This window comes from Lytechinus pictus, chromosome 2 (assembly GCF_037042905.1).
Source record: "Lytechinus pictus isolate F3 Inbred chromosome 2, Lp3.0, whole genome shotgun sequence".
Lineage (NCBI taxonomy): Eukaryota > Metazoa > Echinodermata > Echinoidea > Temnopleuroida > Toxopneustidae > Lytechinus > Lytechinus pictus.
Window position 1 is genome coordinate 25,335,919 of NC_087246.1, and position 22,757 is coordinate 25,358,675.

General features: G+C 35.1%; 1 protein-coding gene across 2 annotated transcripts; it reads right to left on the bottom strand.

Moving 5' to 3' along the window:
• Positions 1-841: 841 nt before the first annotated feature.
• Positions 842-8,531, bottom strand: LOC129282377 (nuclear pore complex protein Nup93-like). 2 transcript variants are annotated; one of them, XM_054918268.2, is made up of 8 exons: positions 8,445-8,531; positions 6,146-6,356; positions 5,470-5,587; positions 5,041-5,103; positions 4,011-4,217; positions 3,309-3,401; positions 2,368-2,507; positions 842-1,864 (listed from the first exon to the last, which is right to left on the bottom strand). In XM_054918268.2, exons 2-8 carry the CDS (start codon positions 6,328-6,330, stop codon positions 1,705-1,707), a joined length of 966 nt encoding a protein of 321 aa, XP_054774243.2. In that variant the 5' UTR covers positions 6,331-6,356; positions 8,445-8,531; the 3' UTR covers positions 842-1,704. The 2 variants fall into 2 exon arrangements, with proteins under 2 accessions (XP_054774243.2, XP_063951875.1); XM_064095805.1 differs by having other exon boundaries at positions 6,146-6,341; positions 8,445-8,514.
• Between the last annotated feature and the right edge of the window lie 14,226 nt (positions 8,532-22,757).

Sequence of the window (22,757 nt, forward strand, 5' to 3'; positions counted from 1 at the left end):
GACGTATTTAATATTTCTTAACGGAGAACAAGGGATCACAACGAAAGGTATATCAAATATAATTTAACTTGTTGACACCTAAAAAACAATTTTAAAACATGTCCTGATAGATCGCACACCCATCTGAGATGTTTGTGACTTCTATTCTGTTTTATTTACGTTTCCAACATCGTCGAGAAAAGACGTATTTAATATTTTTAACGGACAACAAGGGATCAAAACGAAAGGTATATCAAATATATTTTAACTTGTTGACCCCTCGAAAAATATATATCACCAAAAAATATGAGATGCTACCAACTTCTATTTTGTTTTATCGACGTCTCCAACTTTTTCGAGAAAATGCATCTTTAATATTTCTTTACGGAGAACAGGGGATCATAACGGAAGGTATATCAAATCTATTTTAACTTGTTAACCCCTAAAAACAATTTTAAAACATGTTGTGATAGATCGCACACCCATCTGAGATGTTTGTGACTTCTATTCTGTTTTATTTACGTTTCCAACATCGTCGAGAAAAGACTTATTTAATATTTCTTAACGGAGAACAAGGGATCACAACGAAAGGTATATCAAATATATTTTAACTTGTTGACACCTAAAATCAATTTTAAAACATGTCCTGATAGATCGCAAACTATTCTGAGATGTTTGTGACTTCTATTTTGTTTTACTTTCCTTTCGTCAATTACATTTCGTCATGGAGAACGGGGGTTCATAACGAAAGGTATACAAAATATATTTTCACTCGTTCGCCCCTCAAAACAATTTAAAAGCATGTCCTAATCCGCCACCGTTTTGCTTGCGCGATTCTCGTAAACACGGATTTTTTTTTTTTAATTGGTACTTTGTACAGGAAGCTAGCGCCAGGCATCCCCTATTCACCCCTCTCGTAGATCCGCCCGCACCTCACGCGCTGCATTCGCTGCAAAGCTTCGCTGCAAATGTTGATCCGACGTGCACGCCGAACACTGACCTCATTTTATGTGAAGTGTACGCTGGCGCGCTGTGTGTGTGTGTATGTGAACCTGCACTATTCAGTGTATTCTCGTGCGACGCTCCGGCGGATTAGCCAATAGCGATCGAGATAATAATTGCCCCGTTCCCCAGCGTGTACGGATTATGCAAATTAGCTTTAATGTAGAATATAACGGTACTTCGTACTAATCTCTTGGAACTCCTTTGCACACTCTCATTATGGAACAATGGCTATGCACGCGTTGGAACGCATTTGGGGTTTTGACGCCTCGCCTTAAGCACCTTGATTCACACTCTCTTCACAAACACCATCACCTACTATAGCTCCAATGTACAAGTACTTTTTAATTGAAATTCTCTCTCGGACAAGTCCATGAAGTAGTAAATCAAATTCCCTCTACGTGGGATTTTTCTGAATTGCCTTTCTCTTGTTTTCTAGTTCATAGCAGGGAATAATTTTCCAGGTATCGCATTGCAATTTGCTCCTCATATTCTTATGACTGCTACACAAGATTTCCTTTGTGTAGCAAGTCTTTTACATAGGACTGTTACAGAACATAGTTGAAAGCTTTTCTCCAACAACCAGAAATGCTGATCAAATTTGAGGATAATTATTCCCTATGAAGAGAAATAAGGAGAAAAATTGGGGTTGGAAGTACAAACAGAATGATCATTCTATGGACTTGCCCTCTATGCACTCACTTGAGCAAACAGTTCTGTCTATCAATAAAAGAGATATATATGACTTACCTCTAGTCCAGGGACTGCTGTTGGTAACTTGACTTTGAGGAATCCTCTAACAAGCTGATAAACACCAGGGACACCACCAAGTCTTGCTTGTCTCAAGTTATCACCAATGATGTTACTGATGTACTCAATGTAACTATACAATAAATGAAAGCAATGAAAATGATTTTTGGGAGCTGTTTCAGATAGCTGTATGGAATTCATGCCTCATTTGCCAAAGATTTGTAGAAGTTGTGCTTGATAATAATAATTAACAGTTCTTGTATAGCACATGACACATTATGACATTATATCTCTATGCGCTTTCAAAGAACTTGGGGACTTGGATTCTAATTCTTAATGAGATAAACAGAATTTTCTATGATGTCCGGATAAAGTGAGCCAAGTTTTCCAACATCTTAATCAATCTTCTGACAAATTACATTGAAAGATTTTGCTTCAGAGATACAAAGTTGCTAGAAGAACCCATCAAACTAATACTTTTTTTTAAAGAAAAAGATAGACCTTTGACCTCCTTATAATCAAAACATTTGTCACTTTTTAACAATTTATAAGTCTGTTCTCCATATCACTAAATTACTTATGCTATCAAAATCAAATAATTGTGAATGGTGCAAATGCTTTATTTTCATCACTCACCTATGTTCTAAGAATTTCTTTCCTTGTCTGATAAAGGCCATTTGTAAGTCTTCTGTCATTCGCACGGACACGGAATCTGAAGAAGTCGTCATAGGAACGGATGACATCTCCCTTACCATGGCCCAAAAGTCTTCTATTCTCTGAATAAAGAAAAAAAAATTGTACCAAAGGTTATAGTAAACAGTCTTGTGCCTCTATAATCAAGATTAGAATTAATTTTGAATCACGACTAATCCTTATTCTGTTTAAATGTGAGATTATTCAACTGTCTTATATCGGATTTAATAATATAGGATTTAATAATACCTCCCATAATTATCATCTGAGTGTCGACTTACAGTTTCATGGGAAGAACATAATACTTGTAATGTTTATCTTACTTATCTCAGAGCAAATTATGTGAATGAGGTAGCTTAAAGTGAAATATCTGAATGATAAAGCTGAAATTAAGAAAGGATTACAAGACGGTAATTATTTTGGTTACCTCCTGCGTTTTGTATTGGTGCTGCACGCAGAATAGTGTCATATTAAAAGGGCACTATAACTCAAAAAACTTTTCATCATCCTTATTGTCATTATCAGCATCAGTTTTCACAGCAAGTTTGGGTTACACATCCATAAATTGTATTCATTTGAACTAAGAATGAAGGACTTAATAACTTGATCATCATTTTACTTTAGTGCACTTCTGGAACCCATGGCAGATGGCAAAGTTTATGGTAACTTTGCCATCCAATAGAAACTACCATAGTAATTACGCTCAACAGCCAATTAAAATCAAGGAATCTATGCAAGTTACCATTGGATGGCAATGTTACCATAATTGTAATTTTTAAGGCAACAGGAGCCAGGAGATAAAAGCAATAATGGCTATACCTTCCTGGACAAGGGGTTGATTTACAAATTGCTATCACTTCTATTCTGAGAATAAATCACCTTACCTTGTCTTCAAATTGTTGTGACATTTCTTCGAAGAGACTGATGAGATTTGGCTTCGTACCACCCTTTACTACCTTGTCATTGTAGATGTACACCTGAGATGAATAAGTAACAAAATAAATCAAAACAATCTCATCTTTCTCCTCTCCATCACAATTCAAATACATCAGAAGCACAAATCGCTGCAAAAGCAATTTTACAATTAATTTCAAGCACTGACATAATTTTCAGTTAGGAAATGAACAATATCTGTGTTAATGGTGAATCACCCCCCCCCCATCTTAAAAAAAAAAAGCTTTAAATAAAGAGGGATTCAAAACCATGGCAAATGAAGACTTCATGTATAATTGCCCTAAATTAAGCACCCTTTCCAAAATGCACACATTTATCATTGGACCTTCCTGAGTGCACACATTGAATTATGCACAAAATCAGGACAGTTCATGGTTTTGTATCCCTCCTGGGGCTCGTTGCGTAAACAGTTTGCTCTATAAAACTCTGGCAATTTTTTTTAATGCGTAACTTTCAATGGCATAATTTTGTTTATTTGCCAGAGTTTTTTTATGGCAAAACTTTTATGCAACAGGTGCCTGGTGTCAAACCTCTTTTGTGAATTAGGGCCTTTTAGTTTAAAATGTATTTCAATTCAACTATGGAGTATTCAAACAAATTATCTCCCAATGTAAAGTAGTTTGTAATCTCACCTGTCTGGCATAGGCCATCTCCATAGCATCCATAGCACTACGACCCTCGATCCTACTCCCGACATCGCTGAAAAGATTACTGGTTTCAGCCGAGACATCAATCAGTTCAGAGCTAGAACCAAGCAGAGTGTTGAGAATACGCTGTTTCTCCTGCTCCCATTCGTTCTGTTTAGACTGCCACAATCGTTGCTCTGTCTGTAATCTGGTCTGTTATCATGAAACCACAGGGGAGCATTTCATTAAGCATCTTGTTAGTGACAAGATCAACAAAATTTGCTCTCAGCCAATCAGATACAAGGATTTCAGTAGCTTATCACACTATTCTGTAAAATCACTGATATCAAGCTCTATGAAATGTTCCCCAGATGCAATGAAAAATTATAGAGAATAAAAAGTTATTCATACAGGTGCATTTGAATCTCATAGGGAACTGTTTGACTTACCAGAAAATTGACTGAGATGTAACAACATAATACGCTTGTATTATCTGGTCTGATAAATTCTTTGAATAGGCATGACTGAGATATAACAACGTAATACGCTATGTATTATTTGGTGGGTAATTCCATAAAATGATTAACATTTTTGTACGTCCGACTCACATTTTTCTCAAATCTTATTTCACTTCAAGTTCATAAACTGACCAAGTTATGGTCAATTAGAGAACATTACAGACTGTCGCAAAAAATATCAGAGACAAAAAATTTCATGAAGGTCCCACACATAGGGGGTCAGACGTACACATTTTATGGAATTGCCATGGTCTGAAAAATTCTTTAAATAGGCATGACTGAGATGTAACAACATAATACGCTTTGTATTATCTGGTCTTAAAAATTCTTCGAATAGGCAATGATCTGACTTCAGGCAAGTCGACTGATGTAGAGTTAAAACTAAAAGTGATGTAAACTGCTATTCACATTTATTTACTATTCCCTTATGTATTACTCCCTCTACATCAAATTACATCACAAATGAAAAATAAAAACAGGTTTAGTTACAATGATAAATCATAACACAATACACTTACATTCCTCTTGGTTTCTTCAATAACAGCTAACAAAGCATTCTCTCTTTCATTCCTTAGCAATCCCTAGAAAAAGAGAGAAAAGCAAACCCCAACGTCAGAATTATAAACCACAACATAAAATTTTATACTAAACTAGTATCGTTTTCAGGCTTTTGTTCAATTTCACCATTCTAATGTTCATACATACAAACTTTGACAATCAATGTACCTGATGCACACTACGATAGTTGAAAAAAAAACAGATAATAAAATTGAAATACAATGTCTCCTTGGTGGCTCAAAAACATGCAGATAAAAAGCATTGTGTGAAAAAAAAATCTACTATAGTTTGGTGTGTTTTTATTAAAACAAAAACATCTGTGAGTTTACTTTTAAAAATTTGATTAAAACACATTAAACACCGACAAAGAACATTTCATAACTTAGTACCTGTATATCAGTATCAGCAATGGGTTCAAGGGGTTCATACGTCTTTGCTGCACTCAACGTCTCTAAACGCTGTGATATCCTGGGAATGTCTAATCCTTTGGAACCTAACAGAATGGACCTTTAATTACAAATACAAGAATAAAACATTTTTAAATCAAAGAAATATATATTTTCTATGCATGTTGTGAAAAAGACATCATTAAGATCACAAAAGGAAGATTACATATGTAATATTTTATTTCAAAGAAGGAACAGGTCATCAGGGCTCTGTAACACAAAGGTTTGCAATCAATTCCTAAATGGCAATGCCCAATAAGAATCATTGTTGAATGCAGCTTTTATTCAAAACACTGACCAGGAACCAATCAGCATTATTCTCTCATATTTGCAATCTATCTAAACCTTTATGTTTATAAACTCAGGGGGCCATAACTCAAATCTTTGCAATCATTGTAAAAGAATATCTTTAAGATCGATTGCATTGACCACAATGTACAATCAATCGCTAACATTTGTGTTACGGGACCCTGATCAAGGATGTCAAAGGTCTGAATATAAGACCAAAGTTACTTGAAGAACTCTCTACTTCACACATGACCTTTCTTACTATTAATGTTGATTTGATTTAATTATTCTCTGTCATTTAAGTCTACAAAATAAATCCCTGAGAACTTACGCCTTGACATCGGCAGCCTCTGATGTCCCAAGCTGAGCAGTCTTTGTCCACAATCTCTGGCTGGTTTCCATGATTTGATGTAAGGTCTGCTCTACCTTTGGCAGTTCACTACCTGTATCGACATCTGCAGTCAGCTGCTCTGCATCCCGCAGGAGATCACCGAACCCTCCTCCTATAGTATCCATCTTAGCGCTTGCTTGGATTTCAATACCTTAGGGTAGAGAATAGACACATTAATGATCAGGGGATGTTTCAAGAAACATATTTGATTTTCACAAACTACTACCTGTAGGTGCAAGGGTTTCAGTAGCATTCATGTAAGCTGGAAGACAAGAGACTCAGGAGAGACTACACTTCTTGCCCGTCCCCGTTTCTGAGGACTTAATATATGTAGCGTCGCAATTTGGATAGAATTGTAATCTTTTAAAATAATTTGGAAGATCAGAATGTGTTGAAGTGGTCCAAACAATGCAATGACTATGACATGTGAACAGCTCAAGTAAATATTTTCCATTGACCGTTCAGCTGTGATAAGTTGCACAAATCTCCTCTTTGATTCCTGGTCGAAGGGAGATGGGGATCTTGTTAGTCGTCATGGTATCTTGACCATAACATGCAAAGACGAAATTCCAAATGTCTAGTCACATACAGAGCATCAGAATGCCTTAATTAACCTCACTAGCAATAATACTATTTGATGCATGAGTTACTTTCATTTCATCCCAGGAGGATTTTTCTATAATATTTTGACAATGTTTCTTTGTTGATTCCTTTAAAAAAAAACCTCCCTAATGCTATCTTTTCCTTTTTGATACATCTTCAGGATCTTTTTGTCTCTTACAAGTTCTTACCTTACCTTACCTTACCACAAATACTGGAAGAATGCTGTATCAGCAAACGAGCTTCCAGGTCTTTCTTCTTGTCAGCTTCATTCATGCTTAAATAAATTTAATAAAGTTCCAAATATCGGACGAAAATGACTTCATCTCCCTCCCCACAACTACAGGGACCTGCACTGGCAGGGGACTTGCATGCATAAGATACATGAACATACCTGCTACTGAACTGCACACACAGTAGTTCCAGGTTGCTGCTCCAAAAAAAAAATTCCAGGTCTTAAATCCAGGGTTAAAATCCATGATTTTGAGTTTTTTACTTCGAGAGATTCTAATGACCCTCGCTAAAAATGGGCTCCAAAAAGATCGATGACCCAAAAAAATCTTGCAAGGGAAAGTGACTTTCGCAAGAACTATCGCCACCGAGATCGCACATGTTCGATCTATCGCAAAATAATCTGCAAATTTTGCAATGGCCGTCGCGAGGGTTCCCCATGGCGGGAAATTCGACAACCTTCCAAATATGGCACTATCCCAAACATCAGACATATTGGACGAATGAATTAGAAATGCGTGCTGTTGACACGCGCTTGCTCGTTTTCAGAATGATGACGTCCAATATTCGGAGGCGCAAGAGGTCCGTTTGGTAAGTAAATTCTCATTATTTACCGATTTATATATCAAAATTATTGATAGTAATAATTAAAATTGGCATTTGCGCAGCTAAAATAAATTATTTTATCAACATTAAGCAATTATTTAGGGGTCGAGTGCACAACTCTACGCGTCCGATTATTTGGAAACTGCGTCTTGATTTTTGGAAAAAAAAAAGCTTCTGCCCGTCTGGTAGTAAGTCATTTCCGTTTAGGCCTACCATAATTTTTTCACTTCTAATTCTATTTTTTATGACATTAATAATAATATTCAACATTTGTACTACGGAAAAAACATGATTTTTATTTGATTCAATGATTGTGTTTTTGTTTTGGTCCAATTATGCTTAAGTTTTCGATATTTGGGCACTTTTTACTCAACTCTTATTCTTAATAAAGTTCCAACGTTAAGTCAAGACAAGGTAAACTAAGGGCTAGGGCGGAGTCTAACGTTCACTGATTCAGCTTGGACCGCGACCGGAACGGGGTCTGCGACCACATAAGACTATAAGTATAATTCTAGTGCCTGAACTAGAGCATGGTTTCAATGAGAATGGAGAGAGTTACCACTCTTTCTTGATAATGATATCTTGTTGACTTCATCGACGTGTATCTCAAACTGACCGGGCATTTCACTCTTCTTTCTCCTCATTCGTTTAATGCACACACAAATTCGAAAGGCTTCAGCTTCAGTCAGTCACGTCACTCACTCTCACTCACAAACGGGAGAATTCCACATTAATCAATCATCCCATTTTAATAATTCGTAAGAGGGAATAAAAAAAGAAAAGAGTTAATCATGTTAATTACCGTAAAAAATCTCACTGTCCCTGACCCTGGCAAGCTCCAGCTGAGCTGAGCTGACTTTAGTCTTTGGTAAGTTTGTGCCGGAGTAGAGTCAGCCAACAATAAGCTAGCCAACAGCAAGCCAGCCAACAGTTCCAGCCAACAATATTGCGATGTAAGATAGTTCAGATACAGGATTTTGCGCACGAAGAGAAGCGTGCATTCTTGTACAAATCAAACAAACGGGGTCAGGTGGGGTTTCCCTTCTTTCAATTTGTAAAGAAAAACAACGGGCAAGTGCATAAATTTTAGTAGCCCACATCCCTATATACTCTATGTTTTTTCGTGTATTGAGAAGTAAATTTCAACTAAACGTCCTCTTTATAAAACACAATTCGAAGATTGCTCCTGAAATATATTTTTGGTGTGTGGATCGAGGGGGGTTTCCCTTCTTTCAATTTGTAAAGAAAAACAAGGGGCTAGTGCCTTCGTTTTAGTAGCCCACACTCATATACATTCCTATATATTCCACGTTTTTATATATATTGAGGAGTAAATTTGAACTAAAAGTCCTCTTTATAAAATACAATTGGAAGATTGCTCCTGAAATTTATTTTGGCTGTGTGTAGGGGGGTTTCCCTTCTTTCAATTTGTAAAGAAAAACAACGGGCTAGTGCTTTAGTTTTAGTAGCCCACACCCCTATATACTCTAGGTTTTTTCGTATATTGAGGAGTAAATTTGAACTAAAAGTCCTCTTTATGAAATACAATTGGAAGATTGCTCCTGAAATATATTTTGGTGGTGTGGAGGGGGGTTTCCCTTCTCTCTATTTGTAAAGAAAAACAAGGGGCTTGTGCCTTCGTTTTAGTAGCCCACACTCGTATACATTCCCATATATTCCACGTTTTTATATATATTGAGGAGTAAATTTGAACTAAAAGTCCTCTTTATAAAATACAATTGGAAGATTGCTCCTGAAATATATTTTGGGTGTGTGTAGGGGGGTTTCCCTTCTTTCAATTTGTAAAGAAAAACAACGGGCTAGTGCTTTAATTTTAGTAGCCCACACCCCTATATACTCTATGTTTTTTCGTATATTGAGGAGTAAATTTGAACTAAAAGTCCTCTTTATTAAATACAATTGGAAGATTGCTCCTGAAATATATTTTGGGTGTGTGTAGGGGGGTTTCCCTTCTTTCAATTTGTAAAGAAAAACAAGGGGCTAGTGCCTTCGTTTTAGTAGCCCACACTCATATACATTCCTATATATTCCACGTTTTTATATATATTGAGGAGTAAATTTAAACTAAAAGTCCTCTTTATAAAATACAATTGGAAGATTGCTCCTGAAATATATTTTGGGTGTGTGTAGGGGGTTTCCCTTCTTTCAATTGGTAAAGAAAAAAAAACGGGCTAGTGCTTTAATTTTAGTAGCCCACACCCCTATATACTCTGTTTTTTCGTATATTGAGGAGTAAATTTCAACAAAAAGTCCTCTTTATAAAATAAAATTGGAAGATTGCTCCTGAAATATATTTTGGGTGTGTGGAGGGGGGTTTCCCTTCTTTCAATTTGTAAAGAAAAACAAGGGGCTAGTGCCTTCGTTTTAGTAGCCCACACTCATATACATTCCTATATATTCCACGTTTTTATATAATTGAGGAGTAAATTTCAACAAAAAGTCCTCTTTATAAAATACAATTGGAAGATTGCTCCTGAAATATATTTTGGGTGTGTGTAGGGGGGTTTCCCTTCTTTCAATTCGTAAAGAAACACAACGGGCTAGTGCTTTAATTTTAGTAGCCGACACCCCTATATACTCTGTTTTTTCGTATATTGAGGAGTAAATTTCAACAAAAAGTCCTCTTTATAAAATACAATTGGAAGATTGCTCCTGAAATATATTTTGGGTGTGTGTAGGGGGGGTTCCCTTCTTTCAATTTGTAAAGAAAAACAAGGGGCTTGTGCTTTAGTTTTAGTAGCCCACACCCCTATATACTCTAGGTTTTTCGTATATTGAGGAGTAAATTTGAACTAAAAGTCCTCTTTATTAAATACAATTGGAAGATTGCTCCTGAAATATATTTTTGGTGTGTGGAGGGGGGTTTCCCTTCTTTCAATTTGTAAAGAAAAACAAGGGGCTAGTGCCTTCGTTTTAGTAGCCCACACTCGTATACATTCCTATATATTCCACGTTTTTATATATATTGAGGAGTAAATTTAAACTAAAAGTCCTCTTTATAAAATACAATTGGAAGATTGCTCCTGAAATATATTTTGGGTGTGTGTAGGGGGTTTCCCTTCTTTCAATTGGTAAAGAAAAAAAACGGGCTAGTGCTTTAATTTTAGTAGCCCACACCCCTATATACTCTGTTTTTTCGTATATTGAGGAGTAAATTTCAACAAAAAGTCCTCTTTATAAAATAAAATTGGAAGATTGCTCCTGAAATATATTTTGGGTGTGTGGAGGGGGGTTTCCCTTCTTTCAATTTGTAAAGAAAAACAAGGGGCTAGTGCCTTCGTTTTAGTAGCCCACACTCATATACATTCCTATATATTCCACGTTTTTATATAATTGAGGAGTAAATTTCAACAAAAAGTCCTCTTTATAAAATACAATTGGAAGATTGCTCCTGAAATATATTTTGGGTGTGTGTAGGGGGGTTTCCCTTCGTTCAATTCGTAAAGAAAAAAAACGGGCTAGTGCTTTAATTTTAGTAGCCGACACCCCTATATACTCTGTTTTTTCGTATATTGAGGAGTAAATTTCAACAAAAAGTCCTCTTTATAAAATACAATTGGAAGATTGCTCCTGAAATATATTTTGGGTGTGTGTAGGGGGGGTTCCCTTCTTTCAATTTGTAAAGAAAAACAAGGGGCTAGTGCCTTCGTTTAAGTAGCCCACACTCATATACATTCCTATATATTCCACGTTTTTATATAATTGAGGAGTAAATTTCAACAAAAAGTCCTCTTTATAAAATACAATTGGAAGATTGCTCCTGAAATATATTTTGGGTGTGTGTAGGGGGGTTTCCCTTCTTTCAATTCGTAAAGAAACACAACGGGCTAGTGCTTTAATTTTAGTAGCCGACACCCCTATATACTCTGTTTTTTCGTATATTGAGGAGTAAATTTCAACAAAAAGTCCTCTTTATAAAATACAATTGGAAGATTGCTCCTGAAATATATTTTGGGTGTGTGTAGGGGGGGTTCCCTTCTTTCAATTTGTAAAGAAAAACAAGGGGCTTGTGCTTTAGTTTTAGTAGCCCACACCCCTATATACTCTAGGTTTTTCGTATATTGAGGAGTAAATTTGAACTAAAAGTCCTCTTTATTAAATACAATTGGAAGATTGCTCCTGAAATATATTTTTGGTGTGTGTAGGGGGGTTTCCATTCTTTCAATTTGTAAAGAAAAACAAAGGGCTAGTGCCTTCGTTTTAGTAGCCCACACTCATATACATTCCTATATGTTCCACGTTTTTATATATATTGAGGAGTAAATTTGAACTAAAAGTCCTCTTTATAAAATACAATTGGAAGATTGCTCCTGAAATATATTTTTGGTGTGTGGAGGGGGGTTTCCCTTCTTTCAATTTGTAAAGAAAAACAAGGGGCTAGTGCCTTCGTTTTAGTAGCCCACACTCGTATACATTCCTATATATTCCACGTTTTTATATATATTGAGGAGTAAATTTAAACTAAAAGTCCTCTTTATAAAATACAATTGGAAGATTGCTCCTGAAATATATTTTGGGTGTGTGTAGGGGGTTTCCCTTCTTTCAATTGGTAAAGAAAAAAAACGGGCTAGTGCTTTAATTTTAGTAGCCCACACCCCTATATACTCTGTTTTTTCGTATATTGAGGAGTAAATTTCAACAAAAAGTCCTCTTTATAAAATAAAATTGGAAGATTGCTCCTGAAATATATTTTGGGTGTGTGGAGGGGGGTTTCCCTTCTTTCAATTTGTAAAGAAAAACAAGGGGCTAGTGCCTTCGTTTTAGTAGCCCACACTCATATACATTCCTATATATTCCACGTTTTTATATAATTGAGGAGTAAATTTCAACAAAAAGTCCTCTTTATAAAATACAATTGGAAGATTGCTCCTGAAATATATTTTGGGTGTGTATAGGGGGGTTTCCCTTCTTTCAATTCGTAAAGAAAAAAAACGGGCTAGTGCTTTAATTTTAGTAGCCGACACCCCTATATACTCTGTTTTTTCGTATATTGAGGAGTAAATTTCAACAAAAAGTCCTCTTTATAAAATACAATTGGAAGATTGCTCCTGAAATATATTTTGGGTGTGTGTAGGGGGGGTTCCCTTCTTTCAATTTGTAAAGAAAAACAAGGGGCTAGTGCCTTCGTTTTAGTAGCCCACACTCATATACATTCCTATATATTCCACGTTTTTATATAATTGAGGAGTAAATTTCAACAAAAAGTCCTCTTTATAAAATACAATTGGAAGATTGCTCCTGAAATATATTATGGGTGTGTGTAGGGGGGTTTCCCTTCTTTCAATTCGTAAAGAAACACAACGGGCTAGTGCCTTCGTTTTAGTAGCCCACACTCATATACATTCCTATATATTCCACGTTTTTATATAATTGAGGAGTAAATTTCAACAAAAAGTCCTCTTTATAAAATACAATTGGAAGATTGCTCCTGAAATATATTTTGGGTGTGTGTAGGGGGGGGTTCCCTTCTTTCAATTTGTAAAGAAAAACAACGGGCTTGTGCTTTAGTTTTAGTAGCCCACACCCCTATATACTCTAGGTTTTTCGTATATTGAGGAGTAAATTTGAACTAAAAGTCCTCTTTATTAAATACAATTGGAAGATTGCTCCTGAAATATATTTTGGGTGTGTGTAGGGGGGTTTCCATTCTTTCAATTTGTAAAGAAAAACAAGGGGCTAGTGCCTTCGTTTTAGTAGCCCACACTCATATACATTCCTATATATTCCACGTTTTTATATATATTGAGGAGTAAATTTAAACTAAAAGTCCTCTTTATAAAATACAATTGGAAGATTGCTCCTGAAATATATTTTGGGTGTGTGTAGGGGGTTTCCCTTCTTTCAATTGGTAAAGAAAAAAAACGGGCTAGTGCTTTAATTTTAGTAGCCCACACCCCTATATACTCTGTTTTTTCGTATATTGAGGAGTAAATTTCAACAAAAAGTCCTCTTTATAAAATAAAATTGGAAGATTGCTCCTGAAATATATTTTGGGTGTGTGGAGGGGGGTTTCCCTTCTTTCAATTTGTAAAGAAAAACAAGGGGCTAGTGCCTTCGTTTTAGTAGCCCACACTCATATACATTCCTATATATTCCACGTTTTTATATAATTGAGGAGTAAATTTCAACAAAAAGTCCTCTTTATAAAATACAATTGGAAGATTGCTCCTGAAATATATTTTGGGTGTGTGTAGGGGGGTTTCCCTTCTTTCAATTCGTAAAGAAAAAAAACGGGCTAGTGCTTTAATTTTAGTAGCCGACACCCCTATATACTCTGTTTTTTCGTATATTGAGGAGTAAATTTCAACAAAAAGTCCTCTTTATAAAATACAATTGGAAGATTGCTCCTGAAATATATTTTGGGTGTGTGTAGGGGGGGTTCCCTTCTTTCAATTTGTAAAGAAAAACAAGGGGCTAGTGCCTTCGTTTTAGTAGCCCACACTCATATACATTCCTATATATTCCACGTTTTTATATAATTGAGGAGTAAATTTCAACAAAAAGTCCTCTTTATAAAATACAATTGGAAGATTGCTCCTGAAATATATTATGGGTGTGTGTAGGGGGGGTTTCCCTTCTTTCAATTCGTAAAGAAACACAACGGGCTAGTGCTTTAATTTTAGTAGCCGACACCCCTATATACTCTGTTTTTTCGTATATTGAGGAGTAAATTTCAACAAAAAGTCCTCTTTATAAAATACAATTGGAAGATTGCTCCTGAAATATATTTTGGGTGTGTGTAGGGGGGGGGGTTCCCTTCTTTCAATTTGTAAAGAAAAACAACGGGCTTGTGCTTTAGTTTTAGTAGCCCACACCCCTATATACTCTAGGTTTTTCGTATATTGAGGAGTAAATTTGAACTAAAAGTCCTCTTTATTAAATACAATTGGAAGATTGCTCCTGAAATATATTTTGGGTGTGTGTAGGGGGGTTTCCATTCTTTCAATTTGTAAAGAAAAACAAGGGGCTAGTGCCTTCGTTTTAGTAGCCCACACTCATATACATTCCTATATATTCCACGTTTTTATATATATTGAGGAGTAAATTTAAACTAAAAGTCCTCTTTATAAAATACAATTGGAAGATTGCTCCTGAAATATATTTTGGGTGTGTGTAGGGGGGTTTCCCTTCTTTCAATTGGTAAAAAAAAAAACGGGCTAGTGCTTTAGTTTTAGTAGCCCACACCCCTATATACTCTAGGTTTTTTCGTATATTGAGGAGTAAATTTGAACTAAAAGTCCTCTTTATAAAATACAATTGGAAGATTGCTCCTGAAATATATTTTTGGTGTGTGGAGGGGGGTTTCCCTTCTTTCAATTTGTAAAGAAAAACAAGGGGCTAGTGCCTTCGTTTTAGTAGCCCACACTCATATACATTCCTATATGTTCCACGTTTTTATATATATTGAGGAGTAAATATCAACAAAAAGTCCTCTTTATAAAATACAATTGGAAGATTGCTCCTGAAATATATTTTGGGTGTGTGTAGGGGGGTTTCCCTTCTTTCAATTTGTAAAAAAAAAAACGGGCTAGTGCTTTAGTTTTAGTAGCCCACACCCCTATATACTCTAGGTTTTTTCGTATATTGAGGAGTAAATTTGAACTAAAAGTCCTCTTTATAAAATACAATTGGAAGATTGCTCCTGAAATATATTTTTGGTGTGTGGAGGGGGGTTTCCCTTCTTTCAATTTGTAAAGAAAAACAAGGGGCTAGTGCCTTCGTTTTAGTAGCCCACACTCATATACATTCCTATATGTTCCACGTTTTTATATATATTGAGGAGTAAATATCAACTAAAAGTCCTCTTTATAAAATACAATTGGAAGATTGCTCCTGAAATATATTTTTGGTGTGTGGAGGGGGGTTTCCCTTCTTTCAATTTGTAAAGAAAAACAAGGGGCTAGTGCCTTCGTTTTAGTAGCCCACACTCATATACATTCCTATATATTCCACGTTTTTATATATATTGAGGAATAAATTTGAACTAAAAGTCCTCTTTATAAAATACAATTGTAAGATTGCTCCTGAAATATATTTTGGGTGTGTGGAGGGGGGTTTCCCTTCTTTCAATTTGTAAAGAAAAACAACGGGCTAGTGCCTTAATTTTTGTAGCCCACACTCATATATTCCTATATATTCCACGTTTTTATATATATTGAGGAGTAAATTTGAACTAAAAGTCCTCTTTATAAAATACAATTGGAAGATTGCTCCCTAAATATATTTTGGGTTTGTGGAGGGGGGGGGGGGTTAATATCTCTCAATTTGTAAACAAAAAGAAAGGGCTAGTACTTTAGTTTTAGTAGCCCACACTCCTATATACTCCAGTTTTAAGAATATTGAGGAGTATGTAAAAAAAAAGTTCCTGACAAATGAAGAGAGCTATCATATTTTTGAAGGGGTGACCCTTTTTATTCAATTTTACAGTGCGTATCAATAAAAACGGGACAGAATATGAAACGTCTATCAAAATACCCTTTTGAAATATGATGTCTATATTTTGATGTTCATAGATACTCTGAAATCTTATCGATCAAATTCAAAATGTTTTTTTTTTAATTTGTTCATGCTTGAGTGCACACGAGATGGTTTTGTTGGGGGTTCAAATATAGGATTGCGCTAAGTGGTAGGAAATGAAGTGTATGGTTATAAGACTTCTTGCCAATCAGCAGATTATTTTTGCCATAGTTTTCATATTTTGGTCGCAAATGTCACGTACAAAGCTGTATATTTACTTTACTTTTTCATTTCAATAAATTATTTTTTTAGCAATGAATATTCTTTCATACTAACATTTTTTGTCAACCAAGAATGACCCAATTTGTAATTAGGAATTTGAGAGCTTGTAATCAATTCAAATCATTTTATTTTATGCAACAAGCAGATAAATCCTTTTCTGTTAGAATTGATAATTTAATATCCTATCTAACACACAATTATAATGATTTGAATAAAGTACAGCAAATTCACCCTATTAACAACTAACAATTAACAATTAGGGGTTTGGTGAATGATAACATCTGTTCTCGTTGTGAAGTAGAGGAAGATATTCATCACGCTTTCATTTCTTGTGATTTGAACAAACCATTCTTTGAATTTTTGAAAAAAATAATCCAGCAAATATTTCATAAATATTTAGAAATCAATCATTAAAATTTTGTTTAAACATGAAGTAGACAAAAAATTAGTTTTACTTCTGACTATCGCACTTTGGTGCATTCACAAAGTCATCGTTTTAAGAAACATGAGTGGAAACGAAAAGAGAGGCAATCCCAGAAGGAAAAACCAGTACGGCTGGACCAGTTACTCCAGTAAAATTTAATTGGTAACTCTGAAAATTGGAACAAAATATACTGGTCTGCTATAAGCTGGACCAGTAATTTTTTGATGGTCAAATTTAACTGGACCAGTATAATTTTAACTGGACCAGTAACAAATATACTGGTCAAACTAACTGGACCAGTAATAATTTTACTGGTCCAATTGAACTGGACCAGTACAAATTGTGGTGGACCAGTAATTTTACTGGTCAAATTATACTGGACCAGTACAATTTTTGCTGGACCAGTAATAATTTTACTGGTCCAATTAAACTGGACCAGTACAAATTGTGGTGGACCAGTAATAATTTTACTGGTCAAATTATACTGGACCAGTACAATTTTTGCTGGACCAGTAATAATTTTACTGGTCAAATTAAACTGGACCAGTACAATTTTTGCTGGACCAGTAATAATTTTACTGGTCAAATTAAACTGGGCCAGTACAATTTTTGCTGGACCAGTAATAAGTTTACTGGTCAAATTAAACTGGACCAGTACAATTTTTGCTGGACCAGTAATAATTTTACTGGTCAAATTAAACTGGATCTGAAATTCATATTTTTAAGAGAAATAGAAAGAAGAATAGAAATGAAACCTCGGTATAGGAAAAGATATGTTCATCTACCCAAAGAAATTATGGAATATATTTGAAACACTGTGAATTTCATGTTTCCATTTAATGTTTTTTTTAATTTATGTTAAAGATTACGTAAGATTATTGCACAATTACATTATTATGTAAATTTTTGTTTTGATTTCTGAAATTTCCTGTAATGTCATGTATGCTCATTTTCATAATGTGTTATGTTTTTTTTGTTGTAAATAAAATCCTCTAATTGAGGCCAAAAAAAATGCAATTAAGCATTTCTTGGGTTGACTTTTATTAATTATTAAATATGCAATCCTAAAAAATAACTTTTTTTTTTAAGTAACTAAATAAGTTTGTGAGTGAATTTTGAAACATAATTTTAAAAACAATGGCAAAGATAATGAAAATGTTAAGAGGAAGTTTACTGCTTAGCAGGAAGTCTAATGACCATATATTTTGTTTCCTCTCATTTCTGCACAAACCTATTTTTGAACCCTTGACAAATCTCGTGTTCGTTCAAGCATGAACAAAATTCATTTCTTAAAATTGCATTTAAAATATAAGGTTTCAGAGCATCTATAAACATCAAAATATAGACATCATAATTTTAAATTAATTTTTGATAGACTTTTCAAAACTGTCCAGTTTTTATTGATAAGCACTGTATTGATAGAATGAAGGGGCTTGTCCTTAGATAAGGTTCACTGGCCCTCTCTTATTATTTGCGCCCTTTTAAAAAGTATTTCTTTTTTACTATTGAGGGGTGAATAAAAATGAAAGTATTCTTGACTGAAAAGCAAAAGTGAAGATTGCCCCTGAAAGAAATTTCGGGTGTTTGTGGAGGGGAGTTTCCCTTCTGTCAATTCGTTTATAAAGGGGGGGGGGGGGGTTAGTGCCTACATTTCAGTAGCCCACACTCCTATATATTATTTATATCCTTTTTTGTCCTTATTTTACTGTTGACAGTAATTGGGGATTAAGTAAAATTAAAAAACCTCCTGATAGCAAACGGAAATATAGCTCCTAGAAGACCATTCGGTTGTTTGTAGGAAGTTTATTAAACCTCATTTCAATTTTTGGATACTAAGAAGGGCTAGGGCTGATTTTTTTAGTTGCCCGCACTCCTATAATATACTCGATGTTTTAAAAATATTGAGAATGATATAATGGAAAAAGATTGCCTGTTGAAAGCAAATAGAAAGATTGCTCCTGGTAGAGCTTTCAGTTGTTTGTAGGGGGTTTCACATATTTGCAATCTAGGGTTACAAACAAGGGGCTAGTCCTAAAGTAAAAAAAAAAATAGTGATCCCACCCTCCTGGGAAGATTGATCCATAAAGAAATTTCGGGTATGTGAAGCGAGTTCCCTAATTCCTTCAATACGTTTATATTAACAAGTGGCAAGTGCGCGTACACACACACACACAAACACACACCATCACACTGACACACCCTCACACGGACATATATACATATATATATATATATATTCATATTTTTTTATATACAACTTCGAGGGAATTGAAAAAAAAAATGGTTGGAATTTATGAGGGCTCCAGCCCACAAAAGCCCTCCCCCTCTCCATCTGTACGCCAGTGTTGATAACAAAAGAGAGTCAGAATAACAGCTATAGAAACAAGTGACCAAGCGAGAAAATTTCTTGGGTATTGAAAATTAATTTGCATTATACACCACTTAAAAAGCCTATACAGTGCGAAATATATTTCTGTTTCACAATGCTCTTTTTCGCGTATTATCTTGCTTCAAAACAAAACAAAGTGGGGTTAATGGGGGAGAAGGCTGTAGCCCCCTTAACCCTATCTAGCCCGAGGAGGAGGGGGGGGAGCTTAATAAGCCCCCACCCCCTTGACATTTTTCGCTAAACGTCTGTAATGGGCTAATAAAAGTAAAGCACTAACCATTTGTTTTTGTTTACAAATTGAAAGAAGGGAAACTCCCCTTCACACACCCGAAATTTGATTTAGGAGCAATCTTCCAATCAATCTTTATCAGAAAGAAAATTCATTCTAGATTACTCTTCAATATACGAAAGAAACAATCTTCCAATTGTATTTTATAAAGAGGACTTTTAGTTGAAATTTACTCCTCAATATACGAAAACACATAGAGTATATAGGGGTGTGGGCTACTAAAATTAAAGCACTAGCCCGTTGTTTTTCTTTACAAATTGAAAGAAGGGTAACCCCCCTACACACACCCAAAATATATTTCAGGAGCAATCTTCCAATTGTATTTTATAAAGAGGACTGTTAGTTGAAATTTACTCCTGAATATACGAGAAAACATAGAGTATATAGGGGTGTGGGCTACTAAAATTAAAGCACTAGCCCGTTGTTTTTCTTTACAAATTGAAAGAAGGGAAACCCCCCTACACACACCCAAAATATATTTCAGGAGCAATCTTCCAATTGTATTTTATAAAGAGGACTTTTAGTTGAAATTTACTCCTCAATATACGAAAACACATAGAGTATATAGGGGTGTGGGCTACTAAAACTAAAGCACTAGCCCGTTGTTTTTCTTTACAAATTGAAAGAAGGGAAACCCCCCTACACACACCCAAAATATATTTCAGGAGCAATCTTCCAATTGTATTTTATAAAGAGGACTTTTAGTTGAAATTTACTCCTCAATATACGAAAACACATAGAGTATATAGGGGTGTGGGCTACTAAAACTAAAGCACTAGCCCGTTGTTTTTCTTTACAAATTGAAAGAAGGGAAACCCCCCTACACACACCCAAAATATATTTCAGGAGCAATCTTCCAATTGTATTTTATAAAGAGGACTGTTAGTTGAAATTTACTCCTCAATATACGAAAACACATAGAGTATATAGGGGTGTGGGCTACTAAAATTAAAGCACTAGCCCGTTGTTTTTCTTTACAAATTGAAAGAAGGGAAACCCCCCTACACACACCTAAAATATATTTCAGGAGCAATCTTCCAATTGTATTTTATAAAGAGGACTGTTAGTTGAAATTTACTCCTGAATATACGAGAAAACATAGAGTATATAGGGGTGTGGGCTACTAAAATTAAAGCACTAGCCCGTTGTTTTTCTTTACAAATTGAAAGAAGGGAAACCCCCCTACACACACCCAAAATATATTTCAGGAGCAATCTTTCAATTGTATTTTATAAAGAGGACTTTTAGTTGAAATTTACTCCTCAATATACGAAAACACATAGAGTATATAGGGGTGTGGGCTACTAAAACTAAAGCACTAGCCCGTTGTTTTTCTTTACAAATTGAAAGAAGGGAAACCCCCCTACACACACCCAAAATATATTTCAGGAGCAATCTTCCAATTGTATTTTATAAAGAGGACTGTTAGTTGAAATTTACTCCTCAATATACGAAAACACATAGAGTATATAGGGGTGTGGGCTACTAAAATTAAAGCACTAGCCCGTTGTTTTTCTTTACAAATTGAAAGAAGGGAAACCCCCCTACACACACCCAAAATATATTTCAGGAGCAATCTTCCAATTGTATTTTATAAAGAGGACTTTTAGTTGAAATTTACTCCTCAATATACGAAAACACATAGAGTATATAGGGGTGTGGGCTACTAAAACTAAAGCACTAGCCCGTTGTTTTTCTTTACAAATTGAAAGAAGGGAAACCCCCCTACACACCCAAAATATATTTCAGGAGCAATCTTCCAATTGTATTTTATAAAGAGGACTGTTAGTTGAAATTTACTCCTCAATATACGAAAACACATAGAGTATATAGGGGTGTGGGCTACTAAAATTAAAGCACTAGCCCGTTGTTTTTCTTTACAAATTGAAAGAAGGGAAACCCCCCTACACACACCCAAAATATATTTCAGGAGCAATCTTCCAATTGTATTTTATAAAGAGGACTGTTAGTTGAAATTTACTCCTGAATATACGAGAAAACATAGAGTATATAGGGGTGTGGGCTACTAAAATTAAAGCACTAGCCCGTTGTTTTTCTTTACAAATTGAAAGAAGGGAAACCCCCCTACACACACCCAAAATATATTTCAGGAGCAATCTTCCAATTGTATTTTATAAAGAGGACTTTTAGTTGAAATTTACTCCTCAATATACGAAAACACATAGAGTATATAGGGGTGTGGGCTACTAAAACTAAAGCACTAGCCCGTTGTTTTTCTTTACAAATTGAAAGAAGGGAAACCCCCCTACACACCCAAAATATATTTCAGGAGCAATCTTCCAATTGTATTTTATAAAGAGGACTGTTAGTTGAAATTTACTCCTGAATATACGAGAAAACATAGAGTATATAGGGGTGTGGGCTACTAAAATTAAAGCACTAGCCCGTTGTTTTTCTTTACAAATTGAAAGAAGGGAAACCCCCCTACACACACCCAAAATATATTTCAGGAGCAATCTTCCAATTGTATTTTATAAAGAGGACTTTTAGTTGAAATTTACTCCTCAATATACGAAAACACATAGAGTATATAGGGGTGTCGGCTACTAAAACTAAAGCACTAGCCCGTTGTTTTTCTTTACAAATTGAAAGAAGGGAAACCCCCCTACACACCCAAAATATATTTCAGGAGCAATCTTCCAATTGTATTTTATAAAGAGGACTGTTAGTTGAAATTTACTCCTGAATATACGAGAAAACATAGAGTATATAGGGGTGTGGGCTACTAAAATTAAAGCACTAGCCCGTTGTTTTTCTTTACAAATTGAAAGAAGGGAAACCCCCCTACACACACCCAAAATATATTTCAGGAGCAATCTTCCAATTGTATTTTATAAAGAGGACTTTTAGTTGAAATTTACTCCTCAATATACGAAAACACATAGAGTATATAGGGGTGTGGGCTACTAAAATTAAAGCACTAGCCCGTTGTTTTTCTTTACAAATTGAAAGAAGGGAAACCCCCCTACACACACCCAAAATATATTTCAGGAGCAATCTTCCAATTGTATTTTATAAAGAGGACTGTTAGTTGAAATTTACTCCTGAATATACGAGAAAACATAGAGTATATAGGGGTGTGGGCTACTAAAATTAAAGCACTAGCCCGTTGTTTTTCTTTACAAATTGAAAGAAGGGAAACCCCCCTACACACACCCAAAATATATTTCAGGAGCAATCTTCCAATTGTATTTTATAAAGAGGACTGTTAGTTGAAATTTACTCCTGAATA